Source organism: Peromyscus californicus, unplaced genomic scaffold (genome assembly GCF_007827085.1).
Source record: "Peromyscus californicus insignis strain IS unplaced genomic scaffold, ASM782708v3 Scaffold_13__1_contigs__length_99412109, whole genome shotgun sequence".
NCBI classification, from domain to species: Eukaryota; Metazoa; Chordata; class Mammalia; order Rodentia; family Cricetidae; genus Peromyscus; species Peromyscus californicus.
The window spans coordinates 98,640,056-98,661,678 of NW_026294424.1; the positions used below are offsets into that span (position 1 = coordinate 98,640,056).

General features: G+C 37.3%; 1 protein-coding gene across 4 annotated transcripts in view; it reads left to right on the forward strand.

Moving 5' to 3' along the window:
* Ccdc18 (coiled-coil domain containing 18) overlaps nt 1–21,623 on the forward strand; it is a 129,941-nt gene that overhangs the window by 708 nt on the left and 107,610 nt on the right. For 2 of the 4 annotated variants that reach the window (XM_052735704.1, XM_052735705.1), the window contains exons 2-6: nt 326–505; nt 10,620–10,762; nt 11,602–11,773; nt 14,023–14,181; nt 18,736–18,842. In XM_052735704.1, coding sequence (XP_052591664.1) covers nt 10,623–10,762; nt 11,602–11,773; nt 14,023–14,181; nt 18,736–18,842 — 578 coding nt within the window. In that variant the 5' untranslated portion in view covers nt 326–505; nt 10,620–10,622. Of the gene's footprint in view, nt 1–325; nt 506–10,619; nt 10,763–11,601; nt 11,774–14,022; nt 14,182–18,735; nt 18,843–21,623 lie in introns of those variants that run through there. The other 2 variants (XM_052735702.1, XM_052735706.1) reach the window with 2 other exon arrangements.

The following is a 21,623-nucleotide window of genomic DNA, read 5'->3' on the forward strand; positions in this document are numbered from 1 at the left end:
GGTTAGAAAATTCTTACACGAAAATGCAGAAATTGTTGAACATAAAAACTTGACTTAGATGGTGTTACACAGTATTTTTTTTTAAGATTTATTTATTTATTATGTATACAGTGTTCTGCCTGCACACCAGAAGAGGGCACCAGATTTCAGTATAGAAGGTCGTGAGCTACCATATGGTTGCTGGGAATTGAACTCAGGACCTCTGGAAGAGCAGCCAGTGCTCTTAACTACTGAGCCATCTCTCCAGCCTCGGTGTTATACCGTATTAAGCAGCATTTTTTGGTCTAAATTTTCTTTTTTTTCCCCCTCCATCATTATCTTATAGGAAGTTCGTGATGTTGTTGAATAGATGTGAAGTAGAATGGGGACCTGAGTCACTCACTGACTGTGGGAGTCTTCGAACTTAAGCAGAAACAAATTGTGAAAACAAAACCAGAAAGAGGGTAGAAACATTTTATTTACAAAACATCTCATTTAATTTCAATCCTCAACTTTTTCGAATAAGGTGAGAGGTTTTATTAATCCACCCTACTCCTGGGAAATTTTGAGTAGGGAATAAATGTACCAAACTATTTTACCTGAATAGGGGAGGGAGAAGGCAGCTTATTAATTTACCCATTCAAAATATTGAGCTTTCCTAAATACATTACATTACTATTTTCTTTTTTTGTAATTTATTTGTTTTTATTTTATGTGCATTGGTGTCTGTCCTGCCTGTGTGTCTGTGTGAGGGTGTCAGATCCCCTGAAACAGGAGTTACAGACAGTTGGTCAGCTGCCATGAGGCTGCTGGGAATTGAACCTGCTTCCTCTGGAAGAGCAGCCAGTGCTCTTAACCGCTGAACCATCTCTCCAGCCCCTATTATTATTTTTTACATTACACTCTTGAACATAATACATGGGAATTAACATTTGTAGTCCAGATTTTAAGAAGGGCAATGAAAGAGGAACTACAATGAAAACATTAAATATGAGAGAGGTGAAATTGTAAGACTATGCAGGTAGAGATATAGGAGGAATAGAAAGCCTGCAGCTTTTAGTTTAATAATTAGAAAATATCCTTTGCTGTGATTTTAAAAATATTAATTTTACTTTATGTGTGTGGGTGTTTGGGATCCTCTGGAACTGGAGTTACAGACTGATGTGAGTCACCATGTGGGTGCTGAGGACAGCCATAGCAAACCTTTGAAAGAGCAATCAATAGCCTTCAATTCTGAGCCATCTCTTCAGCTGCATCATGATTTTTCTCTAAGTTAACCCTAGAGCTGCTTGCTCACCAGTTGATGCAACAAAAGGTTCACCCCACGCAGTTCCATGAATTGAATTGCTAAATGTAGATGTATCCAACCTTCTTATTAAATAATAAACACAGAACCAATGCAAAGAAGAAAGCCAAGAGGTCAGAGCTAAGAGCTAAAACCTTACCCTTCCTCCTGCGGTGGTCCTACCTCTCCGAACCAGAGCTACCCCTGTGTTAAAGTCTTTATATAGAGTTCCTGTCCTGCCTTCTCATTGGTTGTAAACCCAACCACATGACCGCCTCCTCACAGCCTGTCTGTATAGGCCTCCAGGTTTTCCATGATTGGTATTAAGATTAAAAGCATGTGTATCCAATAATGGCTGTATCCCTGAACACACAGAGACTTACCCAGCTCTGCCTACCAAGTGCTGGAATTACAAGCGTACGCTACCACTGCCCTGCTTTCCTATGGCTTGCTAATAGCTCTGACCCCCGGGCAACTTTATTTATTAACATACAAATAATATTTTAATACAAATAAAATATCACCATATTTCCCCTTTTCTATTTTAATAAAAAGGAAAAAAAAGAAAAAGCTTATAACTAATATAAGAAAAACTATATACAAAAGTACAATAACTATATACAATATATACAAGTAATAAATACCTAAACAATGTCTAGTCCATTTGTATTTGACAAATTCAGAGAAAATAATTTCATTATCTATCCTATTTTGGTAAGTCCAAAATGTATCCTAATTAATCTTCAACTATAACTAACTAATCTTCAACTCCCTCAGAGACCCAAGAAGGAAATAATATTAGCTAACAAAAATAAAAACAGGAAGTGCACATAAGTAACTTCCAAAAAATTTGTGAGTTGACAGAAACAGACAGCTGTCTGGACAGTCACCTGAGGTTTCTCTGAAGTGCTGGGGCATCATCTTCAGCCTATAGGCTTAGCATATCTGACAGACTCATTTGTGAAGTAGGATGTACACAAGGTCAACAGTTCAATCTCACATTGAGTGAGAGTAGTCCATGTACCAGAAAAACCTGAATTCCACTAGTGTCATGTCATGATTCAGGATTTTAAATTCTGGAAATTGTTGATGGTTTTTTAATTCAGCTGTCCATTCTTCTTGGCTGTGTATATATGGCTTCATCTCAGCATCCCATTCTTCTCCATATCCCTCTATCAAATGCCAGTCTACTATTGAGAGGCGTGAGCTTAGTTACTCTTCAAGAATAACTGTTTCAGCTGCTGTTCCATTGCACATCAGAGGCCATCGGCCCACTGCCTGTTCAGCTGCCTTCGAAGAAAAGGGCACTGTACCTTTTTCGAATTGCGAAGGCCACTTCAGGGATGGTGCCATATTGTCCTGGCCTCTGAAGATGCCTTTTGATAAAGCCATAACCACACTTGTTTTGGCAAGAATCAGTAATCCTTTGTTTTATGTCCTGTCTGTCCATTTTGTCCTGTTGATTCGAGGATACTTGGTTGTCCAGTGGTTAACTTTTGCCACAATGAAAGTTAACTCCATATGCAGTTTCTTCAATGCCCATATTTTCTCTGAAGTAGATTGGTACTGCCAGGAGCCAACATGTCTCATAGTCATAACAAAAAAGAAAAATTTTCTAAGTTATTAAAACATTTTAAATGCCATATTCTGTAGATCTCTGAAGGGTTTGAAGATAACCTGTCTATCTAAAATATATCTACTCAATCTTGAAAACATACCTAATATAACTACAAGTTCTATTATAATATCTAACTACTAACTTTCATTTCTTTATATCCTAATAGTTGGTAATATCATTCAAGGATCAGAAAATTGCATTACATTGTTAGATGAACGGTACAATTAGAAAAATATATATAACATTTTCTAACAATATCAATTTCAATATATATAATTTGTATACAATATAAAACAATCCAATCCAATGTAAAGTATTTACATTTTTCTTTTCTTTCTTTCTTTTTTTTTTTTTTTTTTATAAGAACCTTAAATCTAATCTCCTTTGCTTAGCCTTTTTCCTAACCCTTGACAACAACTTGTAACCAACCCCCCAATCAATGAAAATTATCCCAGACCCAAAACCCATTAAAAGGCCAAAAAAACCACCCGACCCACACCACCTCTTTGGGAATGTGGGCGTCGTATTCTTGAAATTGCTTCCTGCTGGGTATGGGCGAAGGTATCTTTATCCTGAAAGAAAAATTTTAGGTTAATTGTCAAATTCTAGGAAAGGTAAATATATCCTTCGTTATCCAGTCTGTGTATAATGCCAAAATTCAGGTTTTATCCAAATCCTTATTCAAGTAGTCTTTGAGACTGGATCATCTCAGCTAGCTCTTCTCAAAATTGCTCTGAGCACTTTGTAGTTCAAAGCTGATCTGTAGATGATGTTTGTCAGCTTAGTGATGTTATTATTGTCCACGTGGAATTGTTGTTGTTGTGGGGCCCCATCTTCTTCCTGGAGACTTCAGTTGATGTTAGGCCTAACCGTGATTTCCTGCAAAAAACTGATAAGAGACTCGAACACAAAGACTATATATGCGACTTTTTAGAATTAGTTAGTACTCTATATGACCATTTATATCTTAACAAAGTTTAAAATGTATATATATCTATATATATTGATCTTGTAAATTTTGATATAAAATTCATACTTTAAGAAAAGTTTAAAGAATCAGAATAGAATCAAAGAGTTGAGATTCGTAATAGAATAGTCCCTTAATTAATTTAGCTTTTCTCCTGTCCCATAGCAGAAGATGGCTCTTTTCCTCTGGCATGATACAGGGAGTTTGCATTTTCCTTTTAACAACATGCTTGAGTTTAAAGAAGGAGAGAGCCATTCTCCAACTCCAAAGTCAGCTTTAAATTTTAATTGAACTCGGACTATTAGAAGTTAAATACTGTTAAATCTTTAAAGAAAAGCAGAAACAAACATTTAGGAAGACATAAAATTTTTTTAGATAACATACCCATAGGCCATTTCACTCTGTTTCTTAGGATAGATGATTTGTTCCTTTTCTTCAGTTGTCTCATTTGTCCAGTGTTCTTCAAATTCCTTAACCTTCATTCTCCTAAAAGACAAAAACAAAAACCTTTCCCCAAGGTTTTTTGGGGATGTTCCTTTTTGACAAGTTATCTGATTAAATGAAAAGGCATGTGTTACTGATGTAAGTTAGTTTAAATTGGATGTTTACGATAGTTGATGAACTATCACCTCCTCTAATTAAGAGGTCTCTCTTGTTCAAATCGAACCTTTATCAATTTTGATGGTACCCACAGCTTATCTTCTCCTGTAGAAATAAAAGCAAAACCTCGTCTCCAACGTAACACATACCCTGGTTTCCATTCTGAGGTCAGCACATCCTTAAAGTATATAGGTTGATTTAATTCTGTAGTTTTTTCTATTATCCAATGTCTCTCTGCAGCTGTTGTTCCTTTCTCATTAGCATTGAGAAAATTCAAAGTTAATAGAGCATTATGTAGTCTATTTCTGGGGGTTTTTGTTACTCCTTTTTGTTTATTTAGCATATCCTTTAGAGTTCTGTTTGATCTTTCTATAACTGCTTGACCTGTAGGATTATGTGGTATACCTGTAACATGGTTTATATTATAATAAGCAAAAAACTGTTTCATTTTAACAGAGACATATGATGGAGCATTATCAGTTTTGATTTGTGCAGGTATACCCATAATGGCCATAACTTCTAGCAAATGAGTGATTACAGAATCAGCTTTTTCAGAACTTAAAGCAGTTGCCCATTGAAATCCTGAATAAGTATCGATAGTGTGGTGTACATATTTCAGTTTTCCAAATTCTGCAAAGTGAAACACGTCCATCTGCCAGATTTCATTCCTCTGAGTACCCTTTGGGTTACATCCTGCTGGTAATGGTGTTTGATTGTAGAAGGAACAAGTAGGACATTTCTTTACTATTTCTTTGGCTTGTTGCCAGGTTATGGAAAAATCCTTTTTTAAACCTTTACTATTTACATGATGTTTTTTATGAAATTCTGAGGCCTCCAGCACATTTCCTATCAATAATTTATCAATCTCATCATTGCCTTGTGCTAGAGGGCCTGGCAGACCAGTATGGGATCGGATGTGAGTTATATATAAAGGATGACTCCTTTTTCTGATTGTATCTTGTAATTGAATAAATAATAAAGTTAATTCTGAAGCATCGTGGATAAATTCTGCAGTCTCAATATGTAATACTACTCTTTCAGCATACTGAGAGTCAGTTACTATATTGAGAGGTTCTGAAAAATCCATTAATACCAACAGAATAGCATACAATTCTGATTTTTGAACTGAATTATAAGGACTTTGAACCACTTTACTTAAATTTTCTGATTTGTAACCTGCCTTTCCTTGTTTGTTGGCATCTGTATAAAATGTACGAACTCCAGATATGGGTTTTTTCCTCACAATTTGAGGCAAGATCCAATCAGCTCTCTTTATAAGATCAATTCTATTGCTTTTGGGATATTTGCTGTTAATTTCTCCCAAAAAATTACTACAAGCTTTTTGCCAAGCTTCATTTTCTATCCATAATTTTTCAATGTCCTCCTTAGTTAAAGGTACGACAATTTCTGCTGGGTCTATTCCTGCTAATTGACGAAGTCTCAATTTTCCTTTCCAAATCAAGTCAGAGATTTTTTCCACATAAGTTTTTAATTTTTTATTTGGTTTATTTGGTAAAAATATCCATTCCAATATAATATCTTCCCTTTGCATTAATATTCCTGTTGGGGAATGCCTAGAAGGTAAAATAACCAAAATGCAATCCAGCTTTGGATCAATACGATCTACGTGCCCTTCATGTACTTTCTTTTCTACCAAGGCCAATTCTTTCTCAGCTTCAGGTGATAATTCTCTTGGACTATTTAAGTCCTTATCACCTTCTAAGGTTTTAAACAAATTATTCAGTTCATCATTTTTTACCCCAACAATAGTTCTTAGATGAGAAATGTCTCCAAATAATCTTTGAAAGTCATTAAGAGTCTGTAGTCGATCTCTCCTAATTTGCACTTTTTGAGGTCTAATTTTTTGAAGTTCTATTTTATATCCTAAATAATTAATAGAATCTCCTCTTTGTACCTTTTCTAAAGCAATTTGTAATCCCCAGCAAGGCAAAATTTTCTTTACTTTTTCAAACATTCTTTCTAAAGTATCTGCATTTGAATCAGCTAATAAAATGTCATCCATATAATGATAAATTATAGATTTAGGAAATTTTTTACGTACCACTTCTAATGGCTGTTTTACAAAATATTGGCACAAAGTTGGGCTATTCAACATTCCCTGTGGGAGAACCCTCCATTGAAATCTTTTAACCGGTTGAGAATTATTATAAGTAGGCACTGTGAAAGCAAATCTTTCTCTGTCTTTTTCTTGTAAGGGTATTGAAAAGAAACAGTCTTTTAAATCAATAACTATGAGAGGCCAGCCTTTTGGTAACAGAGTAGGTAAAGGAATTCCAGATTGTAAAGAGCCCATTGGCTGAATTACTTTGTTAATTGCTCTAAGGTCTGTTACCATTCTCCATTTACCAGATTTTTTTTTTTATAACAAATACAGGAGAATTCCAAGGGCTGGTTGATTCTTCAATATGATGAGCATTTAACTGTTCTTCCACCAGCTCTTGTAAAGCCTGGAGTTTCTCTGTTGTTAAAGGCCATTGCTGAACCCATACAGGCTTGTCTGTTGACCATTTTAAAGGTAGAGCTGTTAATGTTTTTGGAAGATTATCAGTTGTTGTGCCCTGTTCTTGTATGACATGGATGGCTGGTGAGCACTCATTAGAATAATATCTTTTAATATTTCTCTCAGAAACATGTACTAATTTATGATTTGTTTCTGAGATTGGAGGGATATTAATCTGAGTATTCCATTGTTGTAACAAGTCTCGACCCCACAGGTTCATAGCTATGTTAGCCATATATGGTTTTAATTTTCCTTTCTGTCCTTCTGGACCTATACATTCAAGCCATCTTACACTTTGTTTCACTCTAGATAATGTCCCAATTCCTAAGAGTTGAATGTTTACCTCCTGAAGAGGCCAAGTTGGATGCCAAAATTCTGGTGCAATTATGGTAATGTCAGCACCTGTGTCTACCAGACCAGACAACAAAACACCATTTATTTTTATTGTTAGTTTTGGTCTTTGTTCATTAATAGAAGTTTGCCAAAAAATTTTCTTTATGTTTTTTCCTGTATTTCCTATTTTCTCTGTTTCATCATCTCGACTAACATGATTTATTCCAATAGACATTTGGTTATTTAGTTGCTTTGAGTAGGGGTTTCCTCTACAACTGCAGGAAAGGTTTGAACTGGATTTACTGTGGGGGCCTGCCTGAGGCCCCTCTGGGAGTTTCCCGAAGCTCGAGGCAGAGGGTTACCCTGTCTGTCCCTTGTTGATCTACATTCGTTGGTCCAGTGTTTTCCCTTACCACACCTTCTGCATACTCCAGAAGGAAGGGGCATTCTGTTGCCAGTGTTCCTTGAATAAACATTATTTCTAGGAATGACCTGTTTACAATCCCTTTTCAAATGTCCTTGCTTTCCACATCCAAAACATCTAACATTGCTCAAACCTTTTGGAATTGCTTTTCCTACCCACATATCATCATGATCATAAGCCTCTACATTAACTGTATCTCTAATCCAATCTTCCAAAGGTGCAGATCTTGCCTTTAACGGCCTAATTATTCTTTTGCACGCTGCATTTGCATTCTCAAAGGCTAAAGATTCAATTATTATCTGACTAGCCTCTGAATTCGGGACCATTTTTTGTACTGCTGAAGTCAATCTTTGTAAGAAATCTGTGAAAGATTCTTTGGGGCCCTGTATAACCTTTGTAAATGACTCAGTTTTTTTTCCTGGTTCTTCAACTCTGTCCCATGCATTCAAAGCTGCCGTTTTACATAGAAGTAGGGTTTGGACATCATATGAACATTGTGTTTGTACTGAAGCATATTGGCCTTCGCCAATAAGCTGATCCTGGCAGACTTGTATTCCGCTATCCCTCCATTGTCTTTCTATATGTTTAGCCTCATTACTGAACCACATTTTCCACTGGAGATTTTGTCCGGGTTCAAGAACAGCCTGTGCCAATTCCCGCCAGTCCTTTGGTATAATCCTATTACAAGTTGACCAGGTGTTTAACATTTGCTTTACATATGGGGAGTGCATGCCATAAGATGCTATTGCCTCCTTAAATCTTCGTAAGTCTAACATTTCAACTGGAACCCAAGTATTTTGTTCATTCTCTTCATCAGGTAGCTGCTGTACGGCTACTGGATAAATTAAGGGTGATTGTGTGAAAACTGGCTTTCTTTCTGTAACCTTAGGATCCAATTTTGAAACAACTTCACTATTTATTTCTTCTGTCTGAATTTGAATTTCTCTATAATTCATTTTTACCGGTTTAACAAGTTTTTCTAAGACTGTTATCCTGGCACTTAAGTTGACGATCTTTTTAAATAGTAAAATGAGGATAAGAAAAGTAATAAACTGAATAATTCGATCAATATTAATCTTTTCATATAGTTGTTCCATTGTCAGAGTGCCTAAAATTTCAAACGAAGCCCAATTTTCTTCCAATGTACACATAAAGCCCATTTTTTTTTTAATGTAGAAAAAAATTCTCTTTTAAATAGATATGTTAATTGACTTACCAAGTCTGGGTAGAACAGTAGAATCCCAGGGAATTTCACAGCCACCTGGTGTTCGAGGTGTGAATCCAGCGAGAGAGAGAGAGAGAGAGAGAGAGAGAGAGAGAGAGAGAGAGAGAGAGAGAGAGAGAGAGAGAGAGAGAGAGAGAGAGAGAGAGAGAGAGAGAGAGAGAAAGTGTAGCCGCTTGAGCCGAGTCAAGCCTTGGCTTTACAGGCAGGGGCCCTGTTCAGCAGGGCAGGTCTGAGTTGTTTGTAGTAGTTGCAAGTAGCTCCAGCTGCGGGTCAGTCAGGCCTGGGCCCAAGCTAGGCAGCCGGGCCGCCCAGGCTGGAAACCGGACCTGCCGCCAAGCCAAGCCAAGTGGTTTTTAATGAATTCTTGTCACGTTGGGCGCCAAATGTAGATGTATCCAACCTTCTTATTAAATAATAAACACAGAACCAATGCAAAGAAGAAAGCCAAGAGGTCAGAGCTAAGAGCTAAAACCTTACCCTTCCTCCTGCGGTGGTCCTACCTCTCCGAACCAGAGCTACCCCTGTGTTAAAGTCTTTATATAGAGTTCCTGTCCTGCCTTCTCATTGGTTGTAAACCCAACCACATGACCGCCTCCTCACAGCCTGTCTGTATAGGCCTCCAGGTTTTCCATGATTGGTATTAAGATTAAAAGCATGTGTATCCAATAATGGCTGTATCCCTGAACACACAGAGACTTACCCAGCTCTGCCTACCAAGTGCTGGAATTACAAGCGTACGCTACCACTGCCCTGCTTTCCTATGGCTTGCTAATAGCTCTGACCCCCGGGCAACTTTATTTATTAACATACAAATAATATTTTAATACAAATAAAATATCACCATAGCTAAATGTCTTTTTTGTTTTGTATTTTTTTTTTTTTTTTTTTTTGGTTTTTTGAGACAGGGTTTCTCTGTGTAGCTTTGCGCCTTTCCTGGAACTCACTTGGTAGCCCAGGCTGGCCTCGAACTGGCAGAGATCCGCCTGGCTCTGCCTCCCGAGTGCTGGGATTAAAGGCGTGCGCCACCACCGCCCGGCCTTGTTTTATATTTTTTTTGAGAGAATGTCTTACTATGTAGACCAGGCTGGCCTTGAGCTCATCTACCTCTACTTCCCAAGTGCTAGGATTAAAGGAATAGTAACCATATTCAGCCTCTAAATGTCATTTTGATCTGTGATTATGACTTGTGAATGTTCGTATATTTAAATTTTATAACCACTGTGAATGGGAGGAAGATAACTTATCTGATAATACTACCTTTTAAGAAAACATGGAAGATTTTAGTGGTAACATCTTATCAGATGCCCAGTGCTTGTAAGGTGATTATTAAATTCTAACACTTCATATTGATATTAATTAGAAAAGTATACCTGGATTCATATCTTGGTTTGACCCTCTAAAATTTGCGTGATTTTGAACAAATTTTAAAAAAATTACATCAATTCATTTGTGTGTGCGTGTGCACATTAATGTGGTGGTCAAAGGATGAATTGTGGGAGTCTGTTCTCTCCTTTGATCTGTGGGTCCTGAGGAACAAACTCAGGCTGTCTGTCTTGGTGCCAAGCACTTTTACAGTTTCTTCTTAAATTTTATTGCTCTGAGAATATTTTGACTGACCATAAAATCTTTAGGCAAAATATAAGGAATTTCTTTCTTTTTTTGTTAAGGAAATGGAATCTAGTTCATCAGACAACTATAATAAAGACAACGACAATGAGGAAGAAAGCTTGCTTGCAAATGTTGCTTCATTAAGACATGAACTGAAAATAACAGAATGGAGTTTGCAGAATTTAGGGGAAGAGTTATCCAGGCAAGGAAATAAAATCACATGTATAAATTAAAGTATTAGTTTATAAATGTAAAATGACTAGATTTCATTATATGTTATGTTTAATATGCCTCTGGACTAAGGTATAATTTTTCTATACTTTTTAATACAATTCAGTTTGTGAAAATGGAATTTTTTTTTTTTTTTTTTTTTTTTTTTGGTTTTTCAAGACCAAGTTTCTCTGTGTAGCTTTGCGCCTTTCCTGGAACTCACTGTGTAGACCAGCTCACAGAGACCCACCTGCCTCTGCCTCTCGAGTGCTGGGATTAAAGGCATGTGCCACCACTGCCTGGCAAAAATGGAAATATTAATGATCATTTATATATTTAAAAAAAATCTTGCTGGGCAGTGGTGGCAAATGCCTTTACTCCCAGCACTTGGGAGGCAGAAGCAAGTGGATCTCTGCGTTCGAGACCAGCCTGGTCTACAGAGTGAGTTCCTGGACAGCCAGAGATACACAGAGAAACCCTGTCTCAAAAAACAAACAAAACAAACAAAAAACAGGACTGGAGTTAGTTAAAATAAGCAACAACAACAAAAAAATCAAACACCTTTAATATATCAGGAATCAGTATAAAATGTATATTCAGCATTTTATTAATCTTTCATTATTATAGCTATTTTTTTTTCTTTTACTCCTGAAGTAAAGCTATTCAGGAAATTCATAGATAGCTAATATAAACTAATTGTGATTTATGGAAAATGTATTGGAAACACCATCTTATGTTCATAGCTGTGGATCTAATTTCTAATTGTTATATGTGGAAATTTGTGATAAAAAACTATGTCAGACTGAAATGTAATTTTTCTTTGTTCTATAGTGTTAGTCCAAGTGAAAATTCTGATTGTGTCTGCAATTCTTCAAGATCTGAAAGGCTTATTTTGGAAGAGCTTACTCAACCTAGCTGCCTGGGACATTTAAATTACCCACTTTATAAGAAAGTTTGTAAAACATCTGGTAGTACTGATTTTCAAAAGAAACCAAGAGATAAGGTTATTATTTTTAAAACCTGACTATTTAAAATAGTTTTCTTTACATGCCTTATTCATGTTTTCCGTAGTCTTTTACTACAGTGTTTGAGATTGGAATATAATTCTTCTTGTTAAATATTGTTATATGTGTATGAGTCCTTGACCTGCAATTATGTTGTAGAGGTAAGAAGTAGGTGTTGGATTCCTTGAAACCAGAATTATAGATGGTAACTTCCAGTTGTGAGCTTCTATGTGGATGCTAGGAATTGAACCCAGATCCTTGAGAAGAGCAACCAGTGATTTTAATTGCTGAGCCATTTCCCTGCTCCATAATTGTTCCTTCTATATCCTGACTTTTCATGCAATGAAAACTCCACAGTTAAGAGGAAAACTTATGAATTTTTCATTGTATTTATTATGGAGAAATTGCCAGTTTATATTATTTAAATAAAAAATATAAAATAGGGCTGGAGAGATGGCTCAGTGGTTAAGAGCACTGACTGCTCTTCCAGAGGTCCTGAGTTCAATTCCCAGCAACCACATGGTGGCTCACAACCACCTGCAATTAGATCTGGTGCCCTCTTCTGCCCTGCAAAGACACATGCAGGCAGAACACTGTATACATAATAAATAAAATAAATCTTAAAAAAAAAAATATATATATATATATATATATATATATAAAAATAATAGGTTAGCTTTGTATAAAGAGAAAAGGCAAGTGAGTAATTATTTATATATATCTGGAATCACTAGAGAACTAAATTATAAATTTGCAGTAAAAAGCTAGGCATGGTTGTGTGTAGTGATATTTTGTTGTACTCTAATAAAACTTGCCTGAAGATCAGAGGACAGAGCTAGCCACAGATTTAGCCAGGTCAGGCAGTGGTGGTACACATCTTTAATCCTAGTACTCAGGAGGCAGGAGGCAGAGGCAAAGATCCCTCTGGATCTCTGAGTTCAAGGCCACCCTAGACTACACAAGAAACAGAGCCAGGCAGTGGTGGCACACACCTTTAATCCCAGCACTAGGAAGGTTGAGATGGGGAGTGAAATGGCTATGTGAGAAAGGCATATAAGGCATGAAGGGACAGGAACTCAAGAGGCCCTTTCAGCTGAGGACTCAGGGGCATTCAGTCAGGATTCATGGAGTTGGTGAGGTGAAAAATGGCTGTGGCTTCTTCCTTTGTCTCTCTGATCTTTCAGCATTTACCCTAATATCTGGCTCTGGGTTTTTAATAAAAGACCATTTGGCGCACGCCTTTAATCCCAGCACTCGGGAGGCAGAGCCAGGCGGATCTCTGTGAGTTTGAGGCCAGCCTGGTCTCCAAAGCGAGTTCCAGGAAAGGCGCAAAGCTACACAGAGAAACCCTGTCTCGAAAAACCAAAAAAAAAAAGACCATTTAGGTTCCACGCAACAGTCGTGGCTCATGACTATCATCCTAGCACTTGGAAGACCAAGGTAGGAGAATTGCTATGAGTTTCAGGACAGCGTGGCCCGAAACCTTATTCCAAATAAATAAACCAACAAAAAGGCTGAAGATATAATGCTGTTGGTAGAATGTTGCTTAGTTAGCATGGGCCTTGTGTTTGATTTTGAGCACCTCATAAATTAGGCATGGTGAGTTTGTCCAATAACTCTAGCACTCAAGAGGTAGAGGCAGGGGGATTAGAAGTTCAGTCATCCTTGTATATATAGGAATTTGAGATCAACCTGGGTAAGCGAACCTAGCTAAAAAAAAGTTAATGTGTAAAACAATTAGCTACTGAAGATGGCAGGATGTGTTTTTGTATGCCTTTTCTTTTATGTCGCTTTTATAATCTGTACATATGTTTCTCAAAATTTTGAAAATAATAAAATGTATTATAAGATATATTTAACAGCATAGTAAAAATACATGCATAAGTTAAAGAATGTTTTGTTTCATTGTTGGTTGGCATATGTATTCCTTCCATATCCTCTTTTATACACAGAGTGACTGTGAATATCTTCAGGTGCAGAAATCGAAAAATTACTGTCATATTTATACTCAGGAGTGATATTGTTGACTTATCAAAATATACCCTAGTTTAATAAAGTGTACCATTGTTCAGTTTATACTTAATTGGACTACACAAGTGGGTCAGACCGTTGTCTCACCTTTGTTTTATCAGTACCCCCAAATCTCATTGTCCTGTGTTGTTTAATAATTTTAATGGCAATTATTGCCATTTTCTACTAATTATATATAACATCAAAGAATTTCATGTACATTGTTCTTTATTTTCAGGTGTCTTTTTCATCTGCTTCTGTGGATCAAGAGATTAAAAGCCTTCGAGAGAAACTTAATAGACTTAGGCAACAGAATGCTTGTTTGGTCACACAGAATCATTCTTTAATGACTAAAATAGAATCTGTCCACTTTGAATTGACACAGTCAAAAGCAAAAGTATGTCTCTTGACGTGTTAAGAGAATATTTATAATATCTTACGATTTATAATTGGAAAATATTTATATTGCCTATCTAGCAGGTAGAAAATTTTATATGCTACTTGAATATTGACAAGGGATGAAATCATTATATCTGAAGCTAATTTAGGATAAGTTTTAATTATTTTTTCAGTTAGGTAAATCACTTTTTTTTTTTTTTTTTTTTGGTTTTTCGAGACAGGGTTTCTCTGTGTAGCTTTGCGCCTTTCCTGGAACTCACTTGGTAGTCCAGGCTGGCCTCGAACTCATAGAGATCCGCCTGGCTCTGCCTCCCGAGTGCTGGGATTAAAGGCGTGCGCCACCACCGCCCGGCCACTTTTTTTTTTTTTTTTAATTTAAGTTATGAGTGTTCTGTCTTCATGTATGCCTACACACCAGAAAAGGGCATTAGATCCTGTTATAAATGGTTTTGAGCCACCATGTGGTTGCTGGGTATTTAGCTCAGACCTCTGTCAGAGCAACCAGTGCTCTTAACTACTGAGCCATCTCTTCAGCTCAAATCAACTTCTTAAAATTGTTAGAAACTTAGAAAGTAGAAAAAAAAAAGGGACTGGAGAGATGGCTTAGTGGTTAAAAAGCATCTGTTCAGTTCCCAGCACCCACATAGTGGCTTACAACCATCTGCAACTACAGTTCAGAGTTCTCATGCTCTCTCTGCCCTCCGAGGACACTAGGCATACACATGGTGGACAGACAGGCAAATCACCTACACACATAAAATAAAAATAAATCTTAAAAAAATGAAGAAAAGTCATCTTGAAATTCTGTCATTTAGAAACCCCCTTATTGTTTTATTACATAGTTGTATTCATACTATTTTGAATAGTTTTTTTTTTAATTTAAAAATTTATTTTATTTTGTGTGGGGATATTTTGCCTGCATGTATGTTTCTATATTATGTGCAGGCAGTGCCTAGGGAGGCCAGAAAATGGTGCTGGATTTCTGGGACTGGAATGGTGGTCATGAGCAACCATGTGGGTGCTGGGAATTGAATGTGGCTCCTCTGGAAGAGCAGGCAGTGCTCTTAGCTGCTGAGCCAATTTCCAGCCTGTAGTTTTTACTTCATATATACTCTTAGGCATTTTTTGGTTCTTTTACATGGCTTTTCCATGTTATATCTTGTTAGCAGTATATTCCATTTTGTGATACCATAACTCAATTTTCTTATCTAAATTATTTTATTGCATCTTTTACTGTATTATTGGTATCATAAAATATGAATAACTAGCTGATTGTGGTGACACATACAAATAGCACCTCTCCTTTTAGTAAAATACCCCAAAATGGAAGAACTCAAGATGTCCAGTCACAGAGAGATGATAATGTAAACTGGTATGCCCATAAAATATAAAGTATTGGGACTGGAGAGATGGGTTAGTGGTTAAGAACACTTGTTGCTCTTATAGAGAATCCATGCTTAGTTCTCAGCATCTTCATGGTATCTAACAACAGTCTGTAACTCCACTTCCAGAGAATCTGATGCCCTCTTCTGGCCTTCATGGGCACTCTACACATGTGCACAGACATATGTATGCAAGCAAACACTCATACACATAATTTTCTTTTTTCTTTTTTTTTTTTTTTTTTTTTTTGTGAAGAAAAGGTAAGCCAGGCGGTGGTGGTACACTCAGGAGGCAGAGGCAGGTGAATCTCGGAGTTTGAGGCCAGCCTGGTCTACATAATGAGTTCCAGGACAGCCAGGGCTACACAGAGAAACCCTGTTTCAAGAAAACAAAACAAAACCAAAAAACAAAAACCCAAAAAAGAAGAAAAGGTAAATATATCAGGACTAAGACTAAGGTACAGAGTTGCTTGATTTACATGAAAGACTATGAGGTTAAATGATACATTATGTTTATATTACATGTGGGTTGAAGGAAAAGAAATCAGATGTTCAAGGTCATTCTGGGTTACTTGTCAATCTCAAACATGCTGTCTGATATTTCTAGTGCTAGAAAAGCACTGTATATCTGGTTATGAAAGCTCACATCTGTGTTGCCAGCACTGAGACATGAGGATCCATCATTAGTCTCAAGGTCATCTGGTCTATTGAGGATGTTCCAGATCAGCCATGGCCAGTTTTAAAAACCCAAAACAACCAGCAAAAATCATTAGGGAGCTATACACATGTAAAGGTCTCACTTTAAAAAACAAAACAAAACTTTGGTCTTTGTTTTGTTTTCTGTATGTTTGTTTTTTGAGACAGGGTTTCTCTGCAGCTTTTGGAGCCTGTCCTGGAACTCGAACTCAGAGATTTGTCTGTCTCTGCCTCCCGAGTGCTGGGATTAAGGGCGTGCACCACCACTGCTCCGCTAAACTTTGGTTTTTGTGGGAGGGTCTTATATATCCCAGTCTGTTCTTAACTCACTATAGTTAAAATGAACCTCCTTCCTTCTCCCCAAGGGCTAGGATTATAGGCAAGTACTACTATATCCTGTTTTCATGGTGCTCAAGATAGAATTCAGAGTCTCCAGCATACTAGACAAGAACTCTACGAACTGAACTAAATCCTTCGCTGTTGTTTTTTGTTTGTTTTTGTCTTGTTTTTTGAGATTTTATGTAGCCTGTACTGATCTTGAACTCATTATAGCTGAGAATGACCTTGAACTCCTGATTCTCCTGCCTTTATGCCAGCCCCTCAGTTTTCCTGTTTGTAATATCTGCTCTTGTGTGCCCGTGTGTGCCCGTGTGTGCCCGTGTGTGTGTGTGTGTGTGTGTGTGTTAACATATCTTTAAATAGCCATTTATTACTTACCTTGAGTAGATGAAGGGCACCTTACACTAGTAGAGTTGTGTCCTGCTAGTTTTTCTTACACCTTTTGTATGATAGTGTAACTATCTTCCCTTTCTGCCTCTTATTTTGCCTATTAAATGTGAAGTCACTTGTGTTTCTCTTCCAGATCTTCAGGATCTGTTGTTCTGTGTAAGTCAAAGCGATTTTTTTTCATGTTATTTGATTTTTTTCCAGGATACGTTTTCAGTATTATTTTTTATACTTCCATTGAGTCTTTTGGCTGTCACTTTATTTCTTTCTTTGGTGAAGCTCTTGGTTCTGCTTGTTTTGTGTTTTATAATATCCAGATGCAGTATAAAATGTAATTTTTTTGTATGTTTTCTGTGCTTATTGCAAGCACAGAAGTTGGAAATTGTCCATGTGGTGGCAAAGTCTGTTCATTTGTGAATGATGATTTATAGAAGTGGCCATTTTCTAGGAAAGTATTCACTGACCCCAGAGGAGGACTAGTTGTAATGGTCTTTATTTGGAGCTAATTTCTTCAGTAAACAATATTTGGATCTGGGTGTGGTGGTGCATGCATCACTTGGGGGGCAGAGGCAGGAGCTAGGCAGTGGTGGCGCAAGACTTTATTCACAGCACTTCTGGAGGCAGGGAGGCAGGTGGATCTTTGTGAGTTTGAGGCCAGTCTGGTCTACATAGTGAGTTCCAGGACAGCCAGAGCTGTGTAGAGAGGCCCTGTCTCAAAAACAAACAAAACAAGAACTACAAAAAACTCCCCAACAACAATAAAAATCTTTGACTTTTGCTTGTGGGATAGCCCCAAATGAGATGGGAGTAGAAACTTGGGCGTGATGGTTTTATATTGATCCCATTATTTATATCTCTAGTTCATCTCTGAGGCCTTTCCTGCTCAATATCTCATATATTTTCTACTTTTAGCTTGCTGTTGGTGTTCTGGGAGTGGGAAAAGGGTTGGTGATGACTTTGTAGAGACTCTGGACTATCTTTTTGTATTCAGGATGTCTTCCCTGTCCCCAACTTCATGTTCTAAACTTACTTCATAAGTATAAGCAGTTCTCATTGATATTTTGATTATTGACTAATTCAAGAAAAATCAATTCTCACCATTTATATTGTGTATTCCTCTCCTGCTTTAGCAGTTTTACTATGTCTTTCTGACTGTAGGGTTACTGTACTTTTCTGAATTATGTAGGTTTTCTCTATTACATATCCTACTTAAAATCAGTTTTGTTTTGTTTTTTTGAGACAGGGTTTCTCTGTGTAGTCCTGGCAGTCCTGGAACTCATTCTGTAAACTAGGTTGCCCTTGAACTCACCGAGATCTGCCTGCCCTTGCCTCCTGAGTGCTGGGATTAAAGACATGAGCCACCACTGCCCAGCTCCCAAAATTAGTTTTTAAAGTCATAAAAATTCAATATATATTTCTTACCTAATTTTTCACTTTGATCAGATAAATATAGTCTTTTAACTTAGGTAAAATTAATCTTCCTAGATGGTGTCAGGAGTTACTGTATGTAGTTTCCCCCAAGTGTACTAAGATACTTGAGGATGGTGGCAGGTCCTGTGCTGAGTCTGTCTTAGGATCGTTGTGTACGTATGAAAGGCGAGGAAGGCAACAGGAAAGACTGGCTTTGTGTTTAGCCCGTGACGGAAGAGTCATACTGAACCTTCTATCTGACAAAGAAAGACTAAATCTAAATAAGTTGATTTATTTCCTGAAACATAGTACCGTAAAAAGTTGTTTTTATGTTTTAGATGTCTATGTTTGAATCTGTGCGAGAGCAGGCAGCCAACATCCCAATCTTAGAAGAACAGATTATAAATTTGGAAGCAGAAGTTTCAGCTCAAGATAAAGTTTTAAGGTAAATGCACTGTGTAGCTTGGAAATTTTTTTAAATTTCTATTTGTTTTATCTTATTAAGTACTATCTCTTACCTCAATTCCAGTAGATCTTTAGTAATTTAATAAGATCTTAGCACATCATTAAATTCATTTCAGTCAATTATAGCTTCTCACAGCTGTAACTTACCTTCAGGGTACAAGAACTAAAGATGGATTATTTTAAGCTGAGGTGCTTATTTGCAGAATTTTATTTAATATGAATTACTTCATTTCTTGCCCTATAATGCAACACAAACTCTTTGCTTCAGTATAGTGTAAGGACAAGAAATAGGGTATTTTATAATTTATTCTTATCTTTTGCTTTGAATATAATGTATACTGAGCATCATGCTATATTTGAGTTATTCTTGTGGTGGGAGATCCCACAGAGCATTGTATCTGGCTTGAATTCCAGAGTGTTAGCACCAAGGCTTTGAAATACCTTTTGTGATTCTGCCTTTTGTTACTGTTACCTTTTGTTTGAAGTGTTTGATTCGTAACTGAGTTCTTCCTTAAGAGTTCAAAGCCTTTGCAAAACTTGGTTATGAGAGCACTTTGAAAACCAGGAGGTCTGGTGCTTGAGAATTACGTGGGCATTTGGCTCCTTCAAACAAATTGCCAAAATTGACTTGCTAAGAGGTATAAATTGTATAATATTTAAAAAGGCCTTTTGAGAAGCAAAGGCAGTCAGTTCACCAGAAGCTGATTTCCCTGCTGCTCCTAAGCTAAAATTCATCCTGTAGTGACCCTAATTCTTCCACAGACCCTTGAAAAACAGAACACTGACAATTCTAACTTCAGTTCTGGGACTAGCAGTATTAGCATTATCTGGGAACTTGGTTGAGTCTTATCTCAAGCTTACTCAACCACAAACCTCAAAATGTGAAGCTCAGGTACACACATGCACACACATGCACACGCGTGTGTGTACACACACACACACACACACACACACATTTTGGAAGATGAAGCTCAGATATGTGTGTGTGTGTGTGTGTGTGTGTGTGTATTTAATATATTTGTTTTGTTTTGTTTTTTGTTTTTTGAGACAGGGTTTAACTGTGTAGTCCTGGCTGTCCTGGAACTAGCTTTGTGAACAGGCTGCCCTCTAACTCACCGAGATCCACCTGCCTCTGAGTGCTGGGATTAAAGGAATGCGCCACCACCACCTGGTTATATATATATTTTTTGATACAAGGTTTTTTTCTCTGTAGCTCTGGCTGTCCTTGAACACTCTCTGTAAACCAGGCTGGCCTTGAAAGAGATCCTCCTACCTCTGCTTCCAGAGTTCTAGGATTAAAGGCATGTACCACAATGCCCAGCTAAGTTTTAATAAGTATCATAGGTGATTCTGATGTATATTAAAAATGTCTTTTACCAGTTTTAGAACTTTCCTTATGCTGCATTAAATTTATTGTATTTTTGGTTTTGTGAATTTTTTTCTGATTAGTTTTTTTAATTCATTGAGAATTTCATACAGTGTAGTTTGATTATATCGTCCCACTCTCCCAACTCTTCTCAGATTCACCCATATCTCCCTATGCATGCGACTTTGTGTGTGTGCAGGAGCTCGCTCACTCACACCCTCTCCTCCAACTTTGAATCTTTTTTCTGTTGAAGTGTGATTGATATACCAGAGTTTACACCATTAAAGAAAAATGATTCTCCTTTCAGAAGCTATCAAATGCTAATAGCTTCTCAGTTATGGGTAGGATTTTGTACCTACCTTCCTTTTTCCATTCTGAAATTTCATCTGGCTTGAGCTTATAGAGGTCTTGTGCATGCTCTCATAATTGTTGCGATATATGTATCTTTTTTTTTTTTGGTTTTTTGAGACAGGGTTTCTCTGTATAGTTTTGATGCCTGTCCTGGATCTTGCTCTGTAGACCAGGCTCACAGAGATCTGCCCGGGCTCTGCCTCCAGAGTACTGGGATTAAAGGTGTGTGCCAATACCGCCCAGCAAGTCACACATTCTTAAAAACCTTAAAATCTTTCTGTTCTCTCTTCCATGAAGATATCTGAGCCTAGATGTCCCATTTAAGGCTGAACACTCTTTTATTCTCTACATATTGACCAGTTGTGGATCTCTGTGTTAATTACCATCTACTATCAGAAGAAGCTTCTCTGATAAGGGTTGATCCATGCACTGTTGAGTATAATAACTAATTAGGAATTGTTTTCATGCTATGTACATTTAGCAGAATAATATTAGTAGATTTTCCCCTAGAGCTTATGGCCAGTTTAGCCACAAGTTCTTAGTCTTGTTGACAGTGCCAGGTATGGGTTCTGTCTCATGGAGCAGGTCTTAAATCCAAGGACAGAGTGGTTGGTCACATCCATAACATTTGTGCCACTGTTGCCTCAGTGGGCATATCTTGAGAGGCAGGTCATTATTGTAGCTGGAAGTGTTCAGCTTGATGAGATTCATGATAACTTCTTTTCCAGTAGCATGCATAGAACCTTGGAGCCCTGTGAAAGCTATCCAGTAGGGATAAACTTCCAGTTGAGTACTAGCTAGATTTCTCCATGTTCTGTGACTCAAGTATATAGTGTCTTCAGCAGTAGGATCTTACCATCAAATTCTGGAACGTAACAAAGAGCAGTGGCAGTAGTCTGTAATGTTTGGGGTTGCATGGGCCCATTGGCCAATAACTCAAAAAGGGGTAACCTGTTACTGGTATGGGGAGCTGGTACCTTTTTTTTTTCCTTTTTAGTAGAGTGTGGTATCTACTTAGGGAACTCCTCTTCCCCTCATTATAGG